The 19,365-nt window shown below is 40.2% G+C and overlaps 1 protein-coding gene across 1 annotated transcript; it reads right to left on the bottom strand.

The window, feature by feature from the left end:
* Positions 1-14,191: 14,191 nt before the first annotated feature.
* LOC137757215 (vesicle-associated membrane protein-associated protein A-like) lies at positions 14,192-15,401 on the bottom strand. The gene is made up of 2 exons (XM_068533875.1): positions 15,241-15,401; positions 14,192-15,162 (listed from the first exon to the last, which is right to left on the bottom strand). The coding sequence occupies exons 1-2, from the start codon at positions 15,327-15,329 to the stop codon at positions 14,481-14,483; spliced, it is 771 nt and encodes a 256-aa protein (XP_068389976.1). The 5' UTR covers positions 15,330-15,401; the 3' UTR covers positions 14,192-14,480.
* Between the last annotated feature and the right edge of the window lie 3,964 nt (positions 15,402-19,365).

The raw sequence follows: 19,365 nt of genomic DNA, 5'->3' as shown, positions 1-19,365 counted from the left end.
CTGTGAAGTGGGAGCTCTACCTTGGGTGAGGCAGCTCTCTTCAAATGAGGTCTATCCTGGAAGAGAGATTCAACCAAGATCTGTGAATACAACACACAGAAGATGGGAGATGAGATGCCTTGATCCTGATGGGGTCTCTGGGCAGGATGGCATAGCTTCACCACCCTAACCTTCTCTACTGAATTGTGCTGTCACTGAAAAGGGTACAAAGAACATGAAAATGTAATTTGTACCCTTAGGCAGCTTAAAATTCCACTAGAGAAACAAGACATAGATGCATCTCTGAGTAGTACTCATTGACTCTCCTCATCAGAGATAGTTCATAAAACTTGAATTTTAATTCTTTTAAAATGTTTCACTATCAATAGAAATAGAGCAATGCACTGATAATTTTAGACGAGGAATGCATGTGCTATGATCCAGAGGACAAATCCTGTCACCACCTGCTTTAGTAAATAAAGCATTATTGAAGCACAATCACACAAATTATCAATTACCTATTGGACTGAGTGTCTCACCAGGACCACAAGGGACAGAACAGACATAGATCCCAAAGAATTGACAGAAGAAAGAGGAAGTATCCTGAGCTAAAAACACATGAAGAGACTACTACATGAAGTTCATGGTCCTACTCAATAAAAGAATGGGGTAATTGACTTCTTATTCCATAAGAAAAATTAGAAAGGGCTGGGGAATTAGTTCGGAATAGACAGTCTAGAAATAATTTTATCCAGTAGCTAAAAACTAGATTTTTAATAAAGTTACATAGATTCCAGATAGAAAGAGCAATTCAAAATACAGTACCCCCATTCATAGGACATTCAGCGTTTAGTGTCGGGTCATCTTGAAAATCAGTCACTCACCATGCATGCTTCTGAACTGCATGGAGAAAGAAAAGTGCAAGCAACCAACAAGCATTAGATTCAAGAAGTACAGGATAGGTGTGAGAAGCTAAGGCAGTGCTGCCAAGTTCACAGGCTCTTGCCATGACAGCATATAATTCAGAGGCCTCCCGTGGAGGGAGATGTGATGGGGCAGCTGAGGAAATTTAAGTGGAGTCTAGGATCTTATCATACTGACAGCTCATTATTCCTGGTACCCAGAGAGGAGAATAAACACATCAGCCAGCATCCTTTTATAAGCAAGCCCAAAGGACCCAATGGGAACTTATGTACCAACAGACTTTTCCAGAGGTGACACCAGAGCCATTAGAGACAAAACCTAGGCTTAAGGCTGAGTGGCACAAACAGACATTTGTATTCCAACTGTGCATCCAAAGCCACTTCCCTAAATAACACTTGAGGGTTTTCATTTAGATCTTTTGAATTATAATTTCTGGCTTTATTGCGTATTTCATCTGGGCCACTTCCAAATGGATCTTCTGGCATGGTTATATACTATGATAGAGTGATATTCACTTTAAAAGTCATTACGTTAATCATCTCTGCTACTTTGATTTAGTGTGAGGGATGGCTGATTTCATTTTCTTGCTTATTGTAAGAACTTTACTCAGGGTAAAATGAGTTTTATTTTTAAACTGAAACTGTGGATCACAGAGCAAAAGTTTAAAGCACAGAGGCTTACGGTTTTGTTTTCTATACACATACACAGGTGTTAAACCAAATTTGACTGTGTAACTTTGCCTGAGCTGAACCAGCCACAAAAATGTAGTGTTTGCTTGAGATGAGAGAATAGGAGAACTGAATTTATTGGGTATCTTCTGAATCTAGTTTGAAAACATTGTACCATCAGTGGTTACAATGCCCACCCATTAGGAGGGAGGCTATAACGTGCCATGCACTCAAATCAGTGATTTGACTTCTTATTATTATTCAACTTAGACTAATGACTACATTTTGAAGTATTTTCTGATTTCCTAAAAACAGTTTCTCACAGGCAATACAATTAAACATAGATACATTGGATTACAACAAATTTAAAGATTTCTGAGCAACTCTGGGCATAATCAACAGGGTGAAAGGCAACCCACGAAATGGGAGAAGATAATGGCAAATCATATATCTGATAAGGGGTTAATATCCAACATACATAAAGAACTCCTACAACTCAACAATGAAAAAACCCAAATAATCCAATTAAAATATGAACAAAGGATTTGAATACACATTTCTCCAATGATATACAGCTGGCCAACAAGCATATTAAAAGATTCTCAGCAACACTAATCATTCAGAAAATGCAAATTAAAACCACAATGAGATACCACCTCATACCTATTAGGATGGCTACTGTCAAAAAACAGAAAATAAGTGTTGGCAAGGAGGTGGAGAAATTGGAACCCTTGTGCACTGTTGGTAGGATAATGTAAAACAGTGCAGGCACTATGAAAAACATTATGGGGATTCCACAAAAAAATTTAAAAGTAGCACTACCATGTGATCCAGCAATTCCACTTCTGGGTATATACCTAAGAGAAATGAAAGCAGGGTCTTGAAGAGGTATTTGTATATACATGTTCACAGCCACAGTTTTCACAGTAGCCAAGAGGTGGAAGCAACCCAAGTGTATATCAGCAGATGAATGGATACACAAAATGTGGTCCATCATACAATGGAATATTGTAAGCCTTAAAAAGGAAGAAAATTCTGACACATGCTACAACATGCATGAACCCTGAGGACATTATACTAAGTGAAATAAGCCAGTCATTAAAAAATACTGTATAATTCCACATATATGAGCTATTTAGAGTAGTCAAATTCATTGAGACAGAAAGTAGAATGGTGGTCGCCAGGGGCTGAGGGGAGAGGCATGTGGAGAGTTTTTATTTAGAATTTCAGTTGTGCAAAATGAAAAAAGTTCTGGAGATTGGTTGCACAACTGTGTGAATATTCTTAATGCTACTGAACTGTAGATTTTAAAGTGGTTAAGATGGCAAATTTAATGTTTTATCACAATTTTTAAAAATGTTAATTAAAGAATGGTTTCTTAACATCAAGAGCTTTGTACTTTTTTGTTTGCTTTCAATCAAAAACTCCTAAATCGCAGGTAGAAAGTCTTGTGTATGTACCTAAAAATGTAAATTGGACAATTTTCTTCAAACAAAATAATTGGATCGTTCAAGAAGCCACTCTACTTCTATAAAATGTTTCCGAACCAGACAGAAATGTTGGGAGTCGATGTGACATGTCTGAAGCCCCCTTTATTAGTCCTGCTTTTGAACACCAATGTACTGATTGTAAACTGTGGTGATCAGCCAACAAGCCTTCCATTAAAACCAGTGTTAAACTTGTATGTTTCCTAAGCTGTTTCAACTGATGATCGAAATGGATGGGGAGAGGTGTTGAAGGAGGGGTTTCTATCCATCTGAGGTTTGAATGCACATTCCAGTTTCTGAAAGCTAACATTTACAAAGAGACTTCCTAAGATAACAGATTATTTCATGTTCTCAGCAAATACTGATCCAGCACTTTCAGGGATGCTGGGTAGCTAAAACATGTCCTGTTCACTGTCTCCCAGCAGATACAAGATGACTCCCAGGAAATAATGACAAATTCTAGGTGGTTATGTCATGATGTATAAATGTCACAGCACGAAATACAAACACAGTCCTACCTAACCCAGTTCACCTTTTCTAGGATTTGGGCTCAGGAAGAGCCTGCAGGAGTGGTCATGGGGCCCCCATTATGGGGTAGAGCAAGGAGCTTGGGGCTGGAAAACTGGTCGCTCAATGTGTAGGTGAAAAACATGGAAACTGGAATGCACCAGGTCAAGAACCATTGCTGCGGTGATGGAGACAAAACCAGCAAGCCAACAGGAAAGAGTAAATCCTCTCTCCCCTCTTCCTGCCTTCCAAGACCTTCTGGTGCCCCCCATGGGGACCACTAAATAGGGAGCCAGCTGATAAAGAAGCAGCAGCTCCAGCACCCCAATGGAGAATAAAGATGATGGATTTGGAACTAAGACATACATGCTTAAACACCAGCCCAGAAACCTTCCTGAATTCCTTTAGATTCCTTCCTGAATGGGCATGACAGGCTCCACACCCCCGGAGGGACTTAATCATTGCTTGCTGACTGAAGACAGAAGAGCCTAGCTTGGGCTGATTACTGACACTGAGAGGATAAACATCCACATTGAGAAGCAGCAGAGCTGGGTCCTGCTCCACGGTTGGGCTACACTGGGTCCCGTGGGGTGTCGCTCCTGACAAGTGTATTCAGGTGACACGAGGTTAAAGTGGCCAACAATGAAAGCAGGCTCGTGAGAGCTGTCTGAGCTGAGAGCCAAATGGCGCAGATGGCGGATGAATCGAGGAACCGTGGACAGCTTGGACTGAAGGGACTTTTTTTCACCATTTGGCGGACGAATCTCCATCCCTTGCCATCATTACTCAGCCCAGTAAGACCTCCCAGACCTCAGCATCTAGAAGAAGAATCCTAAATGGCTCTCCTCTCCTGATGGGCCTTCTTGCATTTGTTCACGTGCTGTCATTCACTTAGTGACTCAACAGAGTGTTAGTAACTCTCGGGTACCCCGTTCTGTTCTAGATGCCTGTCCTCTAATTAATAGCAGATCCGACAGCTAACTCCCTCTTTTTACAGCCTTAACTCTTCTAATTTTTTTATTGGAGTATAGTTGACTTACAATGTTGCATTACTTTCTGCTGTGCAGCAAAGTGAATCAGTTATACATATACATATATCCACTCTATTTTAGATTCTATTCCCATATAGGTCATTACAGAGTATTGAATAGGGTTCCCTGGGCTGTACAGTAGTTCCTTATTAGTTATCTATTGTATATACAGTAGTGTGTATATGTCAATCCCAATCTCCCAATTTATCCCCCCTCCTTCCCCTTTGGCAACCATAAATTTGTTTCCTACATCTGTTACAACCTTTAAAGTAGCTTATTTAAAATATCAGGGGCAGAGTATCACTCCTATGAGACTCTCCACTATTTATCTAGAGGTGTTTGATCACCTGCATTTGACAAGTGTTGTCAGCTATGGACGCTAAAGATGGCTTGTGTTCAGAGTCAGGCAGGCAAGGCAGCTACAAAAGCAGACGTTCCAGCTGACCAGCCACTGGGTGTGCCATGCACTGTTCAAGGAGAAATGATTTGGCTTCTGTTCAATAACTGCCTTTTTGGAAATGCTTGTTTTTTGTTTGTTTTGTGTGTGTGTGTGTGGGGGGGTGCTTGTTTTTAAGATGGCATGGATTCTTGTGATGGTTAGACTTTGTGCCCGCTTGGCTAGACTATGGTGCCTAGTGGTTTGGTCCAACATTAGTCTAGATGTTGCTAAGAAGGTACTTTGTAGATGTGTGAACATCTACCATCTGCAGACTTTAAGCAAAAGAGATTATCATCTTTAATATGGGTGAAACTTATCCAATTAGTTGAGGGCTCTACCTGCTCAAACACTGAGGTTTCCTGGAGAAGAAGAATTTCTGCCTCAAGACTGTAACATAACTCCTGCCTCAGTTTCCAGCCTGCCAGCCTGCCCTACAGATTTCAGACTCAAGACCACAATGTCAATTCCCTGTCTGAGTTTCCAGCCTGAAAGCCTGACCTAAAAAGGCACAATTCAGACTCAAGAAGACTCAAGATTACAATGTCAACTCTTGCCAGAGTTTCCAGCCTGCATATCCTACCCTACGGAATTTGGACCTGTCAGGTCCTACAATTGCATGAACCAATTCCTCAAAGTAAATCTCATATATATATATATATATATATATATATATATATATGAATACATATATATATCTTTGTGTGTATATATGTATATTTTTAAATTAATTAATTAATTAAGTTTGGCCACGCTGGGTCTTCGTTGCTGCGTGCAGGCTTTCTGTAGTTGCAGCGAGCGGGGGCTACTCTTCGTTGCTGTGCGTGGGCTTCTCATTGCGGTGGCTTCTCTTGTTGCGGAGCACGGACTCTAGGCACGCGGGCTCAGTAGTCGTGGCTCGCGGGCTCTAGAGCGCAGGCTCAGTTGTGGCGCACGGGCTTAGCTGCTCCACAGCATGTGGGATCTTCCTGGACCAGGGCTCAAACCCATGTTCCCTGCATTGGCAGGCGGATTCTTAACCCCTGTGCCACCAGGCAAGTCCTATATATGTATATTTAAAGTAATATATGTGTGTGTATCTCTCTCTCTATATATCTATATCCTATTGTGTTGAAGAACCCTAATTGATAGTTCTTTACCTAAGCAAGAAAACAAGGTTCAGGAAGCAGAAACCTCAGCGGCAGAGAAAATAATAGCATTGCCTTGTGTCATCGTTCCCTCTCCAGGGGAGAGGTAACACTGCCTTCCTCCCCCATAAGTACTCCTACTTTGCAAGGAGTGTGCCAAGACTTGCTTCTCAAGGTTGCTTGAGTGCAGTGGATTCAGCAGAACTGGAAACTTCCCAGTGCCCCTCTTCCCATCACTGCCATTGAATATTAAATATTGAGGGAGCATTCTGCCGGGTTATCAACGGCACATCCTGCCCTAAATTCGTTCTGGAGGCTCGCTATACTCTGGCCACTCCTGGTTACATCCAACCCGGAAGAAGAGTCAATATACATCTGAGGACTCCCAGCCAGACTTCACAAATCTTTTTCCAAGCAAGACTCATAGATAAACATAAGCAGGCACCAAAATGTGGTCAAACAGCAGGGCAGTGCTCTAGAATAAGAGCTTTATTGTAGAGCATAACAGACCATACGCGCAGGACGCCTCTGGGAAGCCTAATAAAACATGAAGTAATTGGGGGGAAGGCAAGTTAATTTCCTTCATCTACCCTTCCTACCAAGAGAGATGAAACAGCTTTTCTTAAAACAATACTATTTCTTTTCTCATTTAGGAAAATTGGTTTTGGTTCCCCAAGTGGATAATAATTAAAAACATTGCCTACAAAAGAGATGCCACAGTATACTTGGATGCTTAAAAACAGAATCTTTAACTTGGGGCATAATCTTTGGGTTTTCATCTCCTCAAGTATGTTTCTATTAACAAAGGTAGCTACTTTCAAAGTTGTTCGCTGAGGCCATTTTTTACATCGTACCTGCCTGTATTTTCTCCCATTTCCATAGGAATCATGATGCCCAGACACTCCAAATTCCTCACTGGGCTTCAAGATCATTGCTGTGAGCCCCAATTCCTCACTGGAGTTTGAGATCATTGCTGTGAGCTTTGCAGTACTTTTTGGTACACAGATTATTAGACTGGACACCAGAAAGAATCAAGGTGAGGCAGGTATCTCTCTACCTATATTGCAGATAAACACACTTCAGATCATTGGAAGTTTTTCCTTGCCCAAGGAAGATGAAACAGTTTGTCCAAACACCCCACTTCCGAGAAGAACTGTGGCCAGTTCTGTGATGGAATGTTTCCTGGCTCACTTTAAACATTTTTGCGTGATGAGATTTGCACTGCTGTGTTACAGAGCTTCGGGAGCAAAGGAAAACCCCCTGGGAAACCATAGAATTTTTCTGTCAATACACAGGTAATGTTAGCTTTTATGGAAATATTCAACTAGGCTTGAAGACAGTCATTTCCATGGCTGTCTCTATGTTTATAGAGAAAATTATCCTTTAAAGGTAGGTTCAAATCATAGGGTATCTGTTAAGCATACCTACTGGCACGTTCTATAGGAAATAACCTTAATAAACATATGGCTTTATTCTGCAAAGTCTTTTTTTTTAATGTAGGAAGAGGCAGAAGACAAAGTACAAAGTAGTATACTGTAAGAGCATCTTTATAATTACCCGAGAAGTTCTTCCTGATTTCTTTACTGTCTCCTTTGTCCTCCTTCTCCTCCTATTTCTCCCTCCTCTCCCTTTATTTCTTAATGCTAAAGATACAGCTGGCACTGGCACCCACTTCGGTCTCTTTTCCTTCTTCTTTTTTTAAAATTATTTTTTATTTTTGGCTGTGCTGCGTAGCATGTGGGATCTTAATTCCCCAACTGGCCGATCGAACCCGTGCCCCCTGCAGTGGAAGCATGGAGTCTTAACCACTGGACTGCCAGGGAAGTCCCTCGTTTCCTTCTTCTATGAACCACCTCTAGTTTCTTCCTATGTAGTAGGGAAGAACAAATCTGACTCCATATTAGATCTGTTCCTTTTATTTTAACCTTTGTGCTCTGTTGCCTGTGCTTAGTCATGCTGGCCTTGCACCTTTTGTAAAAGAATGTTATCTATAGACTGAAATATGCAGGATTGCCCTCTCTCAAGGCTCTGCCCTTTAAGAGTCCATTCATATAGTGATAAAAAGTTGCAGAACAGAGAATAACATTTGTCTTTTGGAGGTTTACAGCAACATTGATCGACCACGTTGCCACCTGCAAGAGCAAAGGATTCCAGACACCAAGAAGTCTGCAACAACCAACCACATCCCCTCCCCTCATCTTGCCTTTAAAAGTGTTTCTGGGAGTTCAGAGTTTTTTGGGCATGAGCCACCCGTTCTCCTTGCAAGGCCCTGCAGTAAAACTTTCTCTGCTCCAAACTCCAATGTTTCAGTTTGTTTGGCCTCACTGTGCATTGGACACAAGAACTTATGTTTGGTAACGCTTGGAGGAGAACTTAAGAGAGCTCATTCTCTTCCACAAATCTATCTGCACCCTCTCACCACTTTTAGATTGGGTGCCTTGTCTTTTACATTGACTTGTAGCAATTCTTTATAGATTTTTGATACAAATCTTTAGTCACTTGTATCTGTTGCAGTTATATATATAAATATATTGTATGTGTATATATATGTGTATATATATATATATATATATATATATATATATATATATATATATATGTTGTTAATTGATGCATTTATCATGTCCTTTGAATGCAGCTGGCTACAATTTTGAGGCAGCCACATTTACTTTCTTTAGGGAAGAAATCTCTGCATTTCTGTCCCAAGCACTGAATTAGCATTCTATGCAGTGGAGCAGGAGAAGGGGAGGTGGTTCAGTAATTTAACATGCATATAATTTTTTCACCCCATGTCTCACTTATAACCATCATGTGCCTTGTTTCATCGATTTACAAGCCTCTCAGGGTTGAACCATTAACTCTTTGCCCTAAGAACCCTCAACAAGCATCTAAGAAAAGAGGTTCTCCTACTTTCCACACCAGCTACCATTCCTCCTTCATATGTTGGCTATGTTCAGAATTCTTGATTTTTATTCAAATATATACTCTATTATTCTCTTGGTCATTTCGATTCCCTTACTGTCATTGAGTGGAGGGAGAAGATATATGAGTGTGATCCACTCACCCCTTTATAATGCAAAGACCACACCCTTGATCCCAACTCTGGACGCCCTCTTTCCTTTGCTCAGGCAACTGGTGGGGAGCTGTCCAAGGTTCCCAGATCACTATTAGAGCTACTCTTGGACACTCTGGCTCAAGAGTAAAAATGTGCTTAAAATATAAAGTGACAATTAAACCATCACTTGTCTCTTCAAGTATGTTTGTATTAACACTTGGTGATATGGAAAGTAAACAAATCATGTTGTGTTTTCTATTTCTGCAAGCATATTAACAGTTGCTGTATCTTTAATAATTACATACATTTATGACTGTACAACAGTGCATTTAATAGATACCATTATTTACATAATCATGCCCCTATTGTTGGGCCAATTTCAAATTAGCCTATTTTTATTTCAGTGATTCTAGAAGTGTGTATTTTAACAACCTATATCATAATTACCTGAGGTTATTTTATAAAATCAGATTCCCTGACACTACCCAAGTCTTGCTAAGGCTTAGGAATGAATATTTTTGCTACCTTTTTAGTTGATATACACATACCTCAAAATTTTTAAATCATGGTTTATCGTGTACTTGTTATTTTCATGATGTTTGTCCAGCACTGCAATAGGGTAGTTTACAGAAGAAACTGATGATCAGACACTGAAAACTGAAGCAGAGAGGCCATCAAACTGTATGAATTTAAGTCTCTTCCTCCCTAACTACTCCTCTGAACTCCAGCTCCAAATTTCTCACTTAATGTGAATACTCATAATATGTTCCACTATCACTGAAGACTCAAAATGTCTGAACCCGAGAATGAATTTCCAATTATGGCAGGGATGGGAACCATAAATGAAGCTTTACGGGAAAGAACACTAGATGTGGTTTGTGAGTGCTGGGGGCAGACAGACAAAATTGTCTTCTCACGGAGGGTGAGGGGTGACATTGGAACCAGCTGCAGGAGACCTGGATGAGCAACTGTCCCGACGTGGCAAAATGTATTTCACGAGAGGCGATAACACAAGAAAGGGCGTGACAGTGGGGTGGGTGGGTGTGTTATAAGCCAGGAACAATAAGAGGACTTGCCATATAACACGGGAGAAGCCATGTTTGAAATTCCAGTATTTCTTTTGTCACGGGGGCTTCGATTTTTACCCTGATAGATCTACATTCTGAAAAACAACATGGAGACACTGAGGGTTTCTGAAGTGGCAAATAATTATCTGCTGTGTGATCCAGATTATTCTGGCTGAATGGAGCCCTGTCTTGACTATGCAAATATCCAGGTGTAAAAGGATGAACCCTTGGACTGTGGCTTCATGTCGAAAGATGGAAAAATGGGGGATAGACTCGGAAACACTTGAAACTACTGGGAGTTTGGCAACCCTATCTGAAAACGGTTACAATTTGTATGCTAAGGGACTATCTCAGTTAAGCTCTCTCAATCAAGTGACACAAGTGAAAAATAATTACCTAGAGTTTCCAAATTCCTTCAGCTTCTCATTCAAGCCTGACATACCTGTTCCTTAGGTCACAGCTTGCTCCTACTTGTATCTTAGCCACATTGAAAATCCATGTACCTTCCATTTTTGTCACCTGTTAGTATATAATCTAAGCTATCATCTTTACATCTGCCCCCTTCAGGGCCATTTCATTAACTGTGAATAATGCTACTGGCCAGAGAGAAATGGAAATTAAAGCAGCCAACATTGAACCTAGTGAATTTAGTTACTTGGTAAAAACGTTTATGCAAGTATTGAGATGGAAGGGTTTGACTATTGAATAAGATTACGTTTATGATTATCTGGAGATTTCATTTACCGTTATTCCTGTTGTTCACGATTAGCATAAATAACAGAGCGGCGTGTGCACTAAAAACAAGCTGTACTTCTTGTTATGTGTATCACCTTCATTTCACCATGAAACAGTGGCATTTGCCTAGGAATGTGAAACAATGAGAATTTATCTCACAGGATTAGTAGCTTTCTAATTGTTCACATTTCCCTTGGAATAAGTTTTTTTTTTTTTTTTTTCTTTAGCTGGAGTGTTTTAGATTGCCTGTTGGTCAGGAAAGATAGAAAATGACTCATAATCCAAATGAATTAGCAGAACAAGAGAGAAGTTCTCTTCAAGCTCATCGCATTCTGAGTGGAGACTATTTGTAGACATCTAAGCAAGATGAAGCAGCAAGAATCCTTGAAGGACCACATCTCTCCCCAGTCTGTACCTACTCATCTTGCCTTCATGGGTGAGAAAAAGCCTATTTTCTAGTTTCCCTGACTTATGGACTGCAAACCACTTACGGCATGGATCGGATGTTTTCCCGTCTCTCTAACAACAGAAAATGTATTTTGAATTATTGCTTGTTATTTTTGGTCATTTATTAAATAATAAACAGTTTAGTCTGCAAAAGCACACAGAAGTAGGACAGTCAAAAATGCTTCAGCATTTTGGCCTTATGAGATTAAAGTAGCTACATGTATTGTACCTGTCTCAAGAGTATGTCAGATAAAAGAACAAATCTCTATTCTAAAAAGTGTTCTTTATTATTTTTACATAACCATGTCGGACACATCAGACTTACAACAATTTCCTAACACCCACCTGTCTTAAGCCAGGTCTCCAGAAATGGCCCCTAAGGACCAGATACACATGAAAGTGATTGATGAACAAAGTAGCCAGGAAAGAGAACTTCTCAATCAGATAAAGAACATCTATGAAAATCTATGGCTAAAATTGTACTTAACTGTTAAATATTATAATTTATCTCGAAGGTTGGGAACAAAAGAAGACTGTCTACACTCTAACCACTACTAATCAACATTGTATCAGAAGTTCTAAGGCAAGAAAAAGAAATAAAACGCCTAAGAGTAGAAAGAAAGAAGTCAAACTATATTTAAAGATGATGTATTTTTCGATGAAATATACTAAATAATCTATCAAACAAACATGTCATTTACCAAGATCCTTGGACATAAAGTCAATATACAAAAATCATTTGTATTTCTACATGCTAATAGCAAGCAACTCGAAAAGGACAGTTAAAAAACTATCATCATGTACACTGTCATCTCAACAAAAAATACTTAGGTGTAAATTTAATACAAGTTGTCTAAGATCTTTACACTGAAAATTACAAAACGCTGCTGAGAGAAATTAACAAAGTCATAAATTCATGGGGATATTTACCACTTTTATGGATTGTTAAGACTCCTTACTTTAGAGATGTCAATTCCCCCCAAAATGACCCTTGGATTCAATGTTATCCAAATATAAACCACAAGGAGCTTCTTTGTAAGAATTATCAAGCAGATTCTAAAATTTATATGAAAATGCAAATGACTTAGACCCTCCAAACCACCTTGAAAATAAGAGCACATCTCCTAGGACTAGAAAATTGTGGGCAATGTGCTTCCAGTAGCCTGACTATGGTCCTAGGAAGACCATTCTTCAAAAGAAGATTGCCAGTGGGAGTGTTTGGACAGAAGCACACGGAATTGGAGGAGAGTCACTCAGAACCAGTGGTCTGAGTAACTGGCAGGAAAGAATCATAATTTCCTCTAATGAAGACCACTAGCAGGTTTCAAGAGAGGGGTCGAGAGTTTAACACGGAACATGAGCGACGCCTGTAAGACATTCCAGTGGAAATGTTGAGATGAAAGTTGGATTTGTGAGTCTGGATTTCAGGTCAGGGGGTATAAAGTGGGAGTCAACACCATGGAGTTAACAGTTACACTTGATATTAGGCTCGATCATCAAGGCAGTGAATGCAGACGGAAAAGAAACTGTCCAAGGCAGGAACATGGGGGCACATTCCAACTTTCAGAATTGGAAGAGAGGAGGAAACAGTTAAGGAGATTGATAGCAACTGACCACAGCAGACAGAGGAAAATCAGCAAAGTATGTTTTCTTGGAATCTGAGTAAAGAAGGATTTGATCAAGTAGGAGGGAGTGTTCAATTGTGTCAAATATTGTTAATAGATCAGATAAAATGAGGCATAAGGACTGTCCACTAGATTTAATAGAAAGATCATTGGCAGTCTTGACAAGGCAACTTTTGTTGATAGTGGCAAAAGTTCTAGCATTGTAGAATGCATTACAAGAGTAAACAGGCATCTGAAAATAAATTACATATATCACTTATATGTGGAATTTAAAGTATGACACAAATGAACTTATCTACGAAACAGAAAGAAACTCAAAGACATAGAGAACAGACTTGTGGTTGCCAAGGAGGGGAGTGGCAGGGGGAGGGATGGATTGGGAGTTGGGATTAGCAGTTGCAAACTATTATATATATAGGATAGATGAACAACAAGGTCCTGCTGTAGAGCACAGGGAACTATCTTCAATCTGCTGTGATAAACCATCATGGACAAGAATATAAAAAAGAATATATAACTGAATCACTTTGCTGTATAGCAGAAATTAACACAACATTGTAAATCAACTATACTTTAATAAAATAAATTTTAAAAATAAGTAAATGAATCATAGAAACGCAGATGCTTTACATTTTAATTACAGTTGACCCTTGAACAGCTAGGGTTTGAACTGGGCAGGTCCACCTGTACACAGATTTTCTTCAATAAAAACACTGGAAAAATTTTTTGGAGATTTGCAGCAATTTGAAAAAACTCTCAGATGAACCACACAGCCTAGGAATACTTTTTTTTTTTTTTTTTAATCTGTTAACAGTTTTATTATTTTTGTGTTAAATACCATGGGACAGGGTTGGAAGGATGAAAAACTCAGTCAACAACTGCCTCACAAGGGATAAGAAAAATTCTGCCATGATATTAGCAAAGGTAAAGGAGAAAATTTACACTGTAAGAGGCACCATTTCCCCACAGAATACCTCTTGGCATTTCCTGAATGAGTGGGATTAGCAATCTAAATAAATCATATTTCAAGAGGTAACAGCAACAGATAAAATTTAAAGGATTATTAAAATAACATTTACAAGACTCTGAACAATTCTTGAACTCTCATTAAAACCACAAAGAAAGAACAATTCTTTACTTATGAATTTCATAAAGGACTGAATGTGCAATGACACCTGCTAGGGATGGTCTGGTGACGTTCACGCTGTCCGGGAGCCCAACACTCTGCTCTTACTGTGTTTCTAACCGTGAGACTGTTACAGGCGAGGCCTATATGACGCTGTACACACAAAGAATGGTCACCGTGGGCCACACTACCAGTGAGATGGTAGGTAAACAAATCTTTTTCTGGTCAAGAGAAAAAAAAAGAAATAGCACTCTGCATGCTTCACTCTACAAGATGAATTTCCCTAGAAAGAATCCAATGAAAATGGCTGCAATTACAACAAGAAGTGAAGGAAGAGGACTGGTGACATTATCTCTGAAGGATGCAGCTGAGGTGGATCCAGGTTTATCCGAATGTGCTACCTTTCTGAGCCTTAAGCCTTCATCTCTCAGGTGTCGGTTTTCTTCCGATAGCTTCATCATCTCTCCCTGGAGCCTCTTGCACTCTTCCATGAGCTTCCTCGTCTCAGTATCATTGAGGGAAACACTGTGTGGCTTTGGCACGGGCCCGTCCTGCTTCGCAGCATTCAGGGGAACGGCTTTGCTGGGTTCCATGTCGTTCAATTTATCATTTTCATTGGGCATTTCAAATACACATCTCAATTTAGAATCCATCAATTCATCGGGTTTTGCCTCTTTCCACACAGCTTCCATATCTGAAATGTTTGGTGGAGCAAAGATGGTCTGTACCATAAACTTGTGTTTACTCTTCTCATTGGGGTCATAGTCAAAAGGCTGCAGCATTACTGAAACAGTCACAGTCAACCCTGGGTCAATAATTCCACTGTTGGGCCTCACACAGTACCGACGAGGTGCTGTAGTCTTCACTTTGAAACACACCTTTCTATCCGATGGATTTCGCAACTTAAGATTTGTAGTGACTACATCTGTGAAGGGGCCTTGGGTTTTTCTGGAGGGTGAGGGTGAGATGGGGCGATCTGGGGTGGGGGTGTATCGTGGATTCCTGGAGCCTGCAGGTTTAACAGACCTGATAGAATCTTTGAATTTGAGGTCTGTGGGCGGGTCGAGGACCAGGATCTGCTCGTGCTTCGCCATGGCCCCGGAGGCGGACGCCATCGGAGACAGCGCAGAGCGGGGGCGCGCCCGCGGCGGGTCGCTGGCTGCGGGCGGGGGGCGGCGGCGGCGGCGACTGCGGCGCGGCTCGGCCCGACTTGACGCGGGGCCAGCGCTCGGCTCCCGAACCCGACGCCCGCCGCTCTGTCGCCGGCTCGCTGGGCCGCCCGCCCGTCCGCAGCTCCGGGTCTCACCCTTTTTTTTTTTTAATTAAGAAAAATTTAGGTATATCATGAATGCAGAAAATATATGTAGATAGACATATAACATACAAAATAAGTGTTAATCAACTTTATGTTATCAGTAAGGCTTCTGGTCCACAGTTGGCTATTAGCAGTTACATTTTTAGGGAGTCAAAAAGTTATACAATGATTTTTGGGACTTCCCTGGTGGCACAGTGGTTAAGAATCCGCCCGCCAAAGCAGGGGACATGGGTTCGAGCCCTGCTCTGGGAGGATCCCACATGCGGCGGAGCAACTAAGCCCGTGCGCCACAACTACTGAGCCTGCGCTCTAGAGCCCACAAGCCAAAACTACTGAGCCTGTGTGCCACAACTACTGAAGCCTGCGTGCTCCAGGGCTCTCGTGCTGCAACTACTGAGCTCGCATGCTGCAACTACTGAAGCCCACGTGCCTACCCGTGCTCTGTTCAAGAGGAGCCACCACAATGAGAAGCCCGCGCACCGCAAGGAAGAGTGGCGCCTGCTCGCTGCAACTAGAGAAAGTCCACGCGCAGCAACAAAGACCCAACGCAGCCAAAAAAAGAAAAAAAAAGTTATACACTGATTTTTGACTCTGCCAGGGGTCAGCACCTCCACCCCCTGTGTTGTTCAAAGGTCAAGTATATGTGGATGCCATGTGTTCTAGTACCAATAAAGAAATATTAAGCTAACTGGAACATATTTTTAATCTTAGAGAAAAAAGTTGTAAGGCTAAAGGTATTTTCCTACAGGATATATTCCCCCTAAATCTCCAGGTAACAGAAAAGACATATTCAAAAGCAAAATATTTATCTGCCAGCACTGAGGAGCAAGTATTTTCCCACCAGGGCCAATATGAGGAGAGAACTGATAGATCGTCCTATTAGGATATTTCAGTGGGAGAGGCTTTGGCAGCCTAGCAGAAGACTTTAATGACAAAAAGTTTGATGTACCCAGAAGTGCCAATGCAGGCAAAAGAAGGCAAGAAATGCAGCAGGATGCCAAGCCAAAGGGCAGAGAGCTAGAGCAGTAAATCAATCAGGAGCAAAAGGAGGTCCGAGAGATGAATTAAAGGGTCAGCAGAAACCAAGCAGAGAGAGCACAAGATGCTGAGAGTTCAAGAGACAGTACAGTATGAACCTTGAGAACACGAAGTTGATGTCCCTGTGTTCCTCTCGGGCAGGATTGTCCTGCCCTACCTGAGGTTACTTTTTTTTTTTTTTTTAAAGGGTCCATTTCCCAGGAGCAAAGTGAATTGAGAAAAGGAAAACATGAAATGGATGCATCCTGCAATCATGAGACACATTATCATATTTCCAATGGCTTGGACCATGAACACCTACCATTTTGTTTCAGAGAATGGTTCAGAATATAAATAGCTATTGTATAAAGATGCCTGGGTACTTTCTCTCCTGTTGCTGGTCCTGAACACTCAGTGACAGAGATACTCAGGGCTAAATCTGTACCTGTTGGCTCTGATTTATAAGGTACAAGGCAGGTCTGAATTGTCCTTGTTAGTCACCAACCGAAGACATGGGACAGATCAAACATAGCTCTGTGAGTGGAATATGTGGATCCTTGCAAAGGATGCTCTCAGCTTAAAGCTACTTTTGCATGTAAATGAATTTTACCTTTAGAGACCAAACTTTGATGGCTGGCTAAGGGCTCTTTTCTGTTGACACTCCAGTCATTTCAGGGACCCGCAGCTTTGTGTCAGTTTGTAAAAGACTAAAATATCTAATCGGTTTTAAACAAAGAAATCAATAATTGTAAACCATCGTGTCAAGAATTAGAAAAAGATTAATTGCAGGGGGCCCTTGCTTAGGGTGACTTAACAACCCCAGCGAGCAAGGTTCTAGCAATTAATAAAACAATCAGTCATAAGATTTACATTAGTGTTCAAAGGTCAATCCGTGACAATGAAGGAGCTATTCATTAGGAAAAGGAAACTCCAAGGAAATCCTATAACTGCCCCCGATCCTGCATGATTATGTTAGCCTTCCACTGGCACAAACCTGTACAAGGAAGGACTTCACAGTCTCGCAGTAATGGATATGAAGTGCCCTGCACAAACCCTGAGAAGTAATTGCATTTCTCCTCAGCTCTTGAACTGGCTTGCAGGAAACATAACTGGGGCTTGGCCAACACACGGCCCTACTTTCAATCATACAGAAATAATGACTTCCTGTCAAGGCAAACCGAAGGGGGCAGTGGGATACCTGGGAGATTTTTTTTTTCTTTCTTATAAAATCTACATATTTTAATTCTAAGTCTTCCTCATGAGATATGGCTGAAATGCATAAAGTTGGGATGGTGAAATTCCCAATTTGGAAATTAAGAAGGAAAGAGTATATTTTTATGAAAACACTCAACTTTAAATAACGGATTCTAAAACACAGTGCATATTACTTATACTATAGCTTATATTAAAAGGCACATGAGCAGAGCTTGATAATTTTTTCTACACAAATATGTCCCTGCAAACAAGTCCAAGATTAATATATAAAACTTTTCCCTCATCACCTAAAGACTCCCTTTTCTCCCTTTTCAGTCAACATCTCCCCAGAGTTAACCACTGTTTTTGTTCCCATCATACATTCTGCATGTTTTGGAAATTCCTAGCCATGGAAACATACAAGAACTCTTCTGTGTGTTGTTTATTTTGCTCAATATTATATGTGTGATATTCACTCATACTGTTACATGAATCAGTCATTCCCTTACTAATATATAATATTCTATATTAAGAATAGAGAACAATTCCATCATCTTAATGATGGACATTTGGGGTCTATACAGTTTGGGGCTATGATGAACACAGTTCCTGCAAACAGTATTATCTGTATCTTTTGATGGGAATATGCACTCATTTCTCAGGGATACATATCTAGGAGTAGAATTCCTGTCTCATCGAGTAGGTGTATTTTCAACTTAAATTGACACCACCCAATGATTTTTTGTATTAATTTACTAAATATGTGTGAAAGTTGCTTCTATTTTCACCAATACTTGACATTTTCTTTCTTTTTAACTTTAATCTGGTAGGTTAAAATATCATAACGTTTGATGCCTATTTGTTTAAGGTACGTTACAATATTGACTTATTTCCATATTTTCAAATTGAAGAAATATTGTAAAATATGAGTTAACTCTCTGTGCTTGACATTACAGATAAGAGAGACTATCTCTTATATTAATATTTAAAAATGACAAAGAATAGAATGTTCAAGGTTTATGTTGCTTTCATTGGATTTAGTATGATTAGGACCTGGCTGCAATTTCTATCCAATGCTCCACACCATTACCACTCTTTAGCCTTACTAAGCCTGCCTCATTTTTACCTCATTTTATTCCCAGACCTTTGGGAACTTGACAAATATTTATTTATTTGCATGTTTAACATTTTAACGTATACATACACTTTCTGCACTTGGTTCCTTTCGTTTTTTGTTCTACATGCTCTCCCTGAATGACCTCACCCATTATGCTGGTGTTAAAAAAAAAAAAAAGAAAAGAAAAATCACCAGGAGACAAAGAACTCTCCAAGCAAACCTCAGGTTTCATGAAGTAGTACACAAAAGAACCCAGGTGTTTTAAATTCCTTTGGCATGGTTATAGACCCTGAACCAAACAGGAAACACTGAGCTGATATAAATTTGACTTATATATGCAAATGTTAGTGTATCTAAAAGGATCTTAGACTTTTTTCAGGTAATTCCTCTGAGTAGCACTTTAGAAATAAAAGAATAGGAACTCAAGGAGTTTCTATTTAAATCCTTAAAATAAATATTTACTGATTATCTTACACACATAAGGGAAAACTTAATGTCATATTCAAAT

Source organism: Eschrichtius robustus, chromosome X (assembly GCF_028021215.1).
Source record: "Eschrichtius robustus isolate mEscRob2 chromosome X, mEscRob2.pri, whole genome shotgun sequence".
Lineage (NCBI taxonomy): Eukaryota > Metazoa > Chordata > Mammalia > Artiodactyla > Eschrichtiidae > Eschrichtius > Eschrichtius robustus.
Note: the sequence above shows the minus strand (reverse complement) of the source record. Positions and strands in the feature narration are given on the sequence as shown.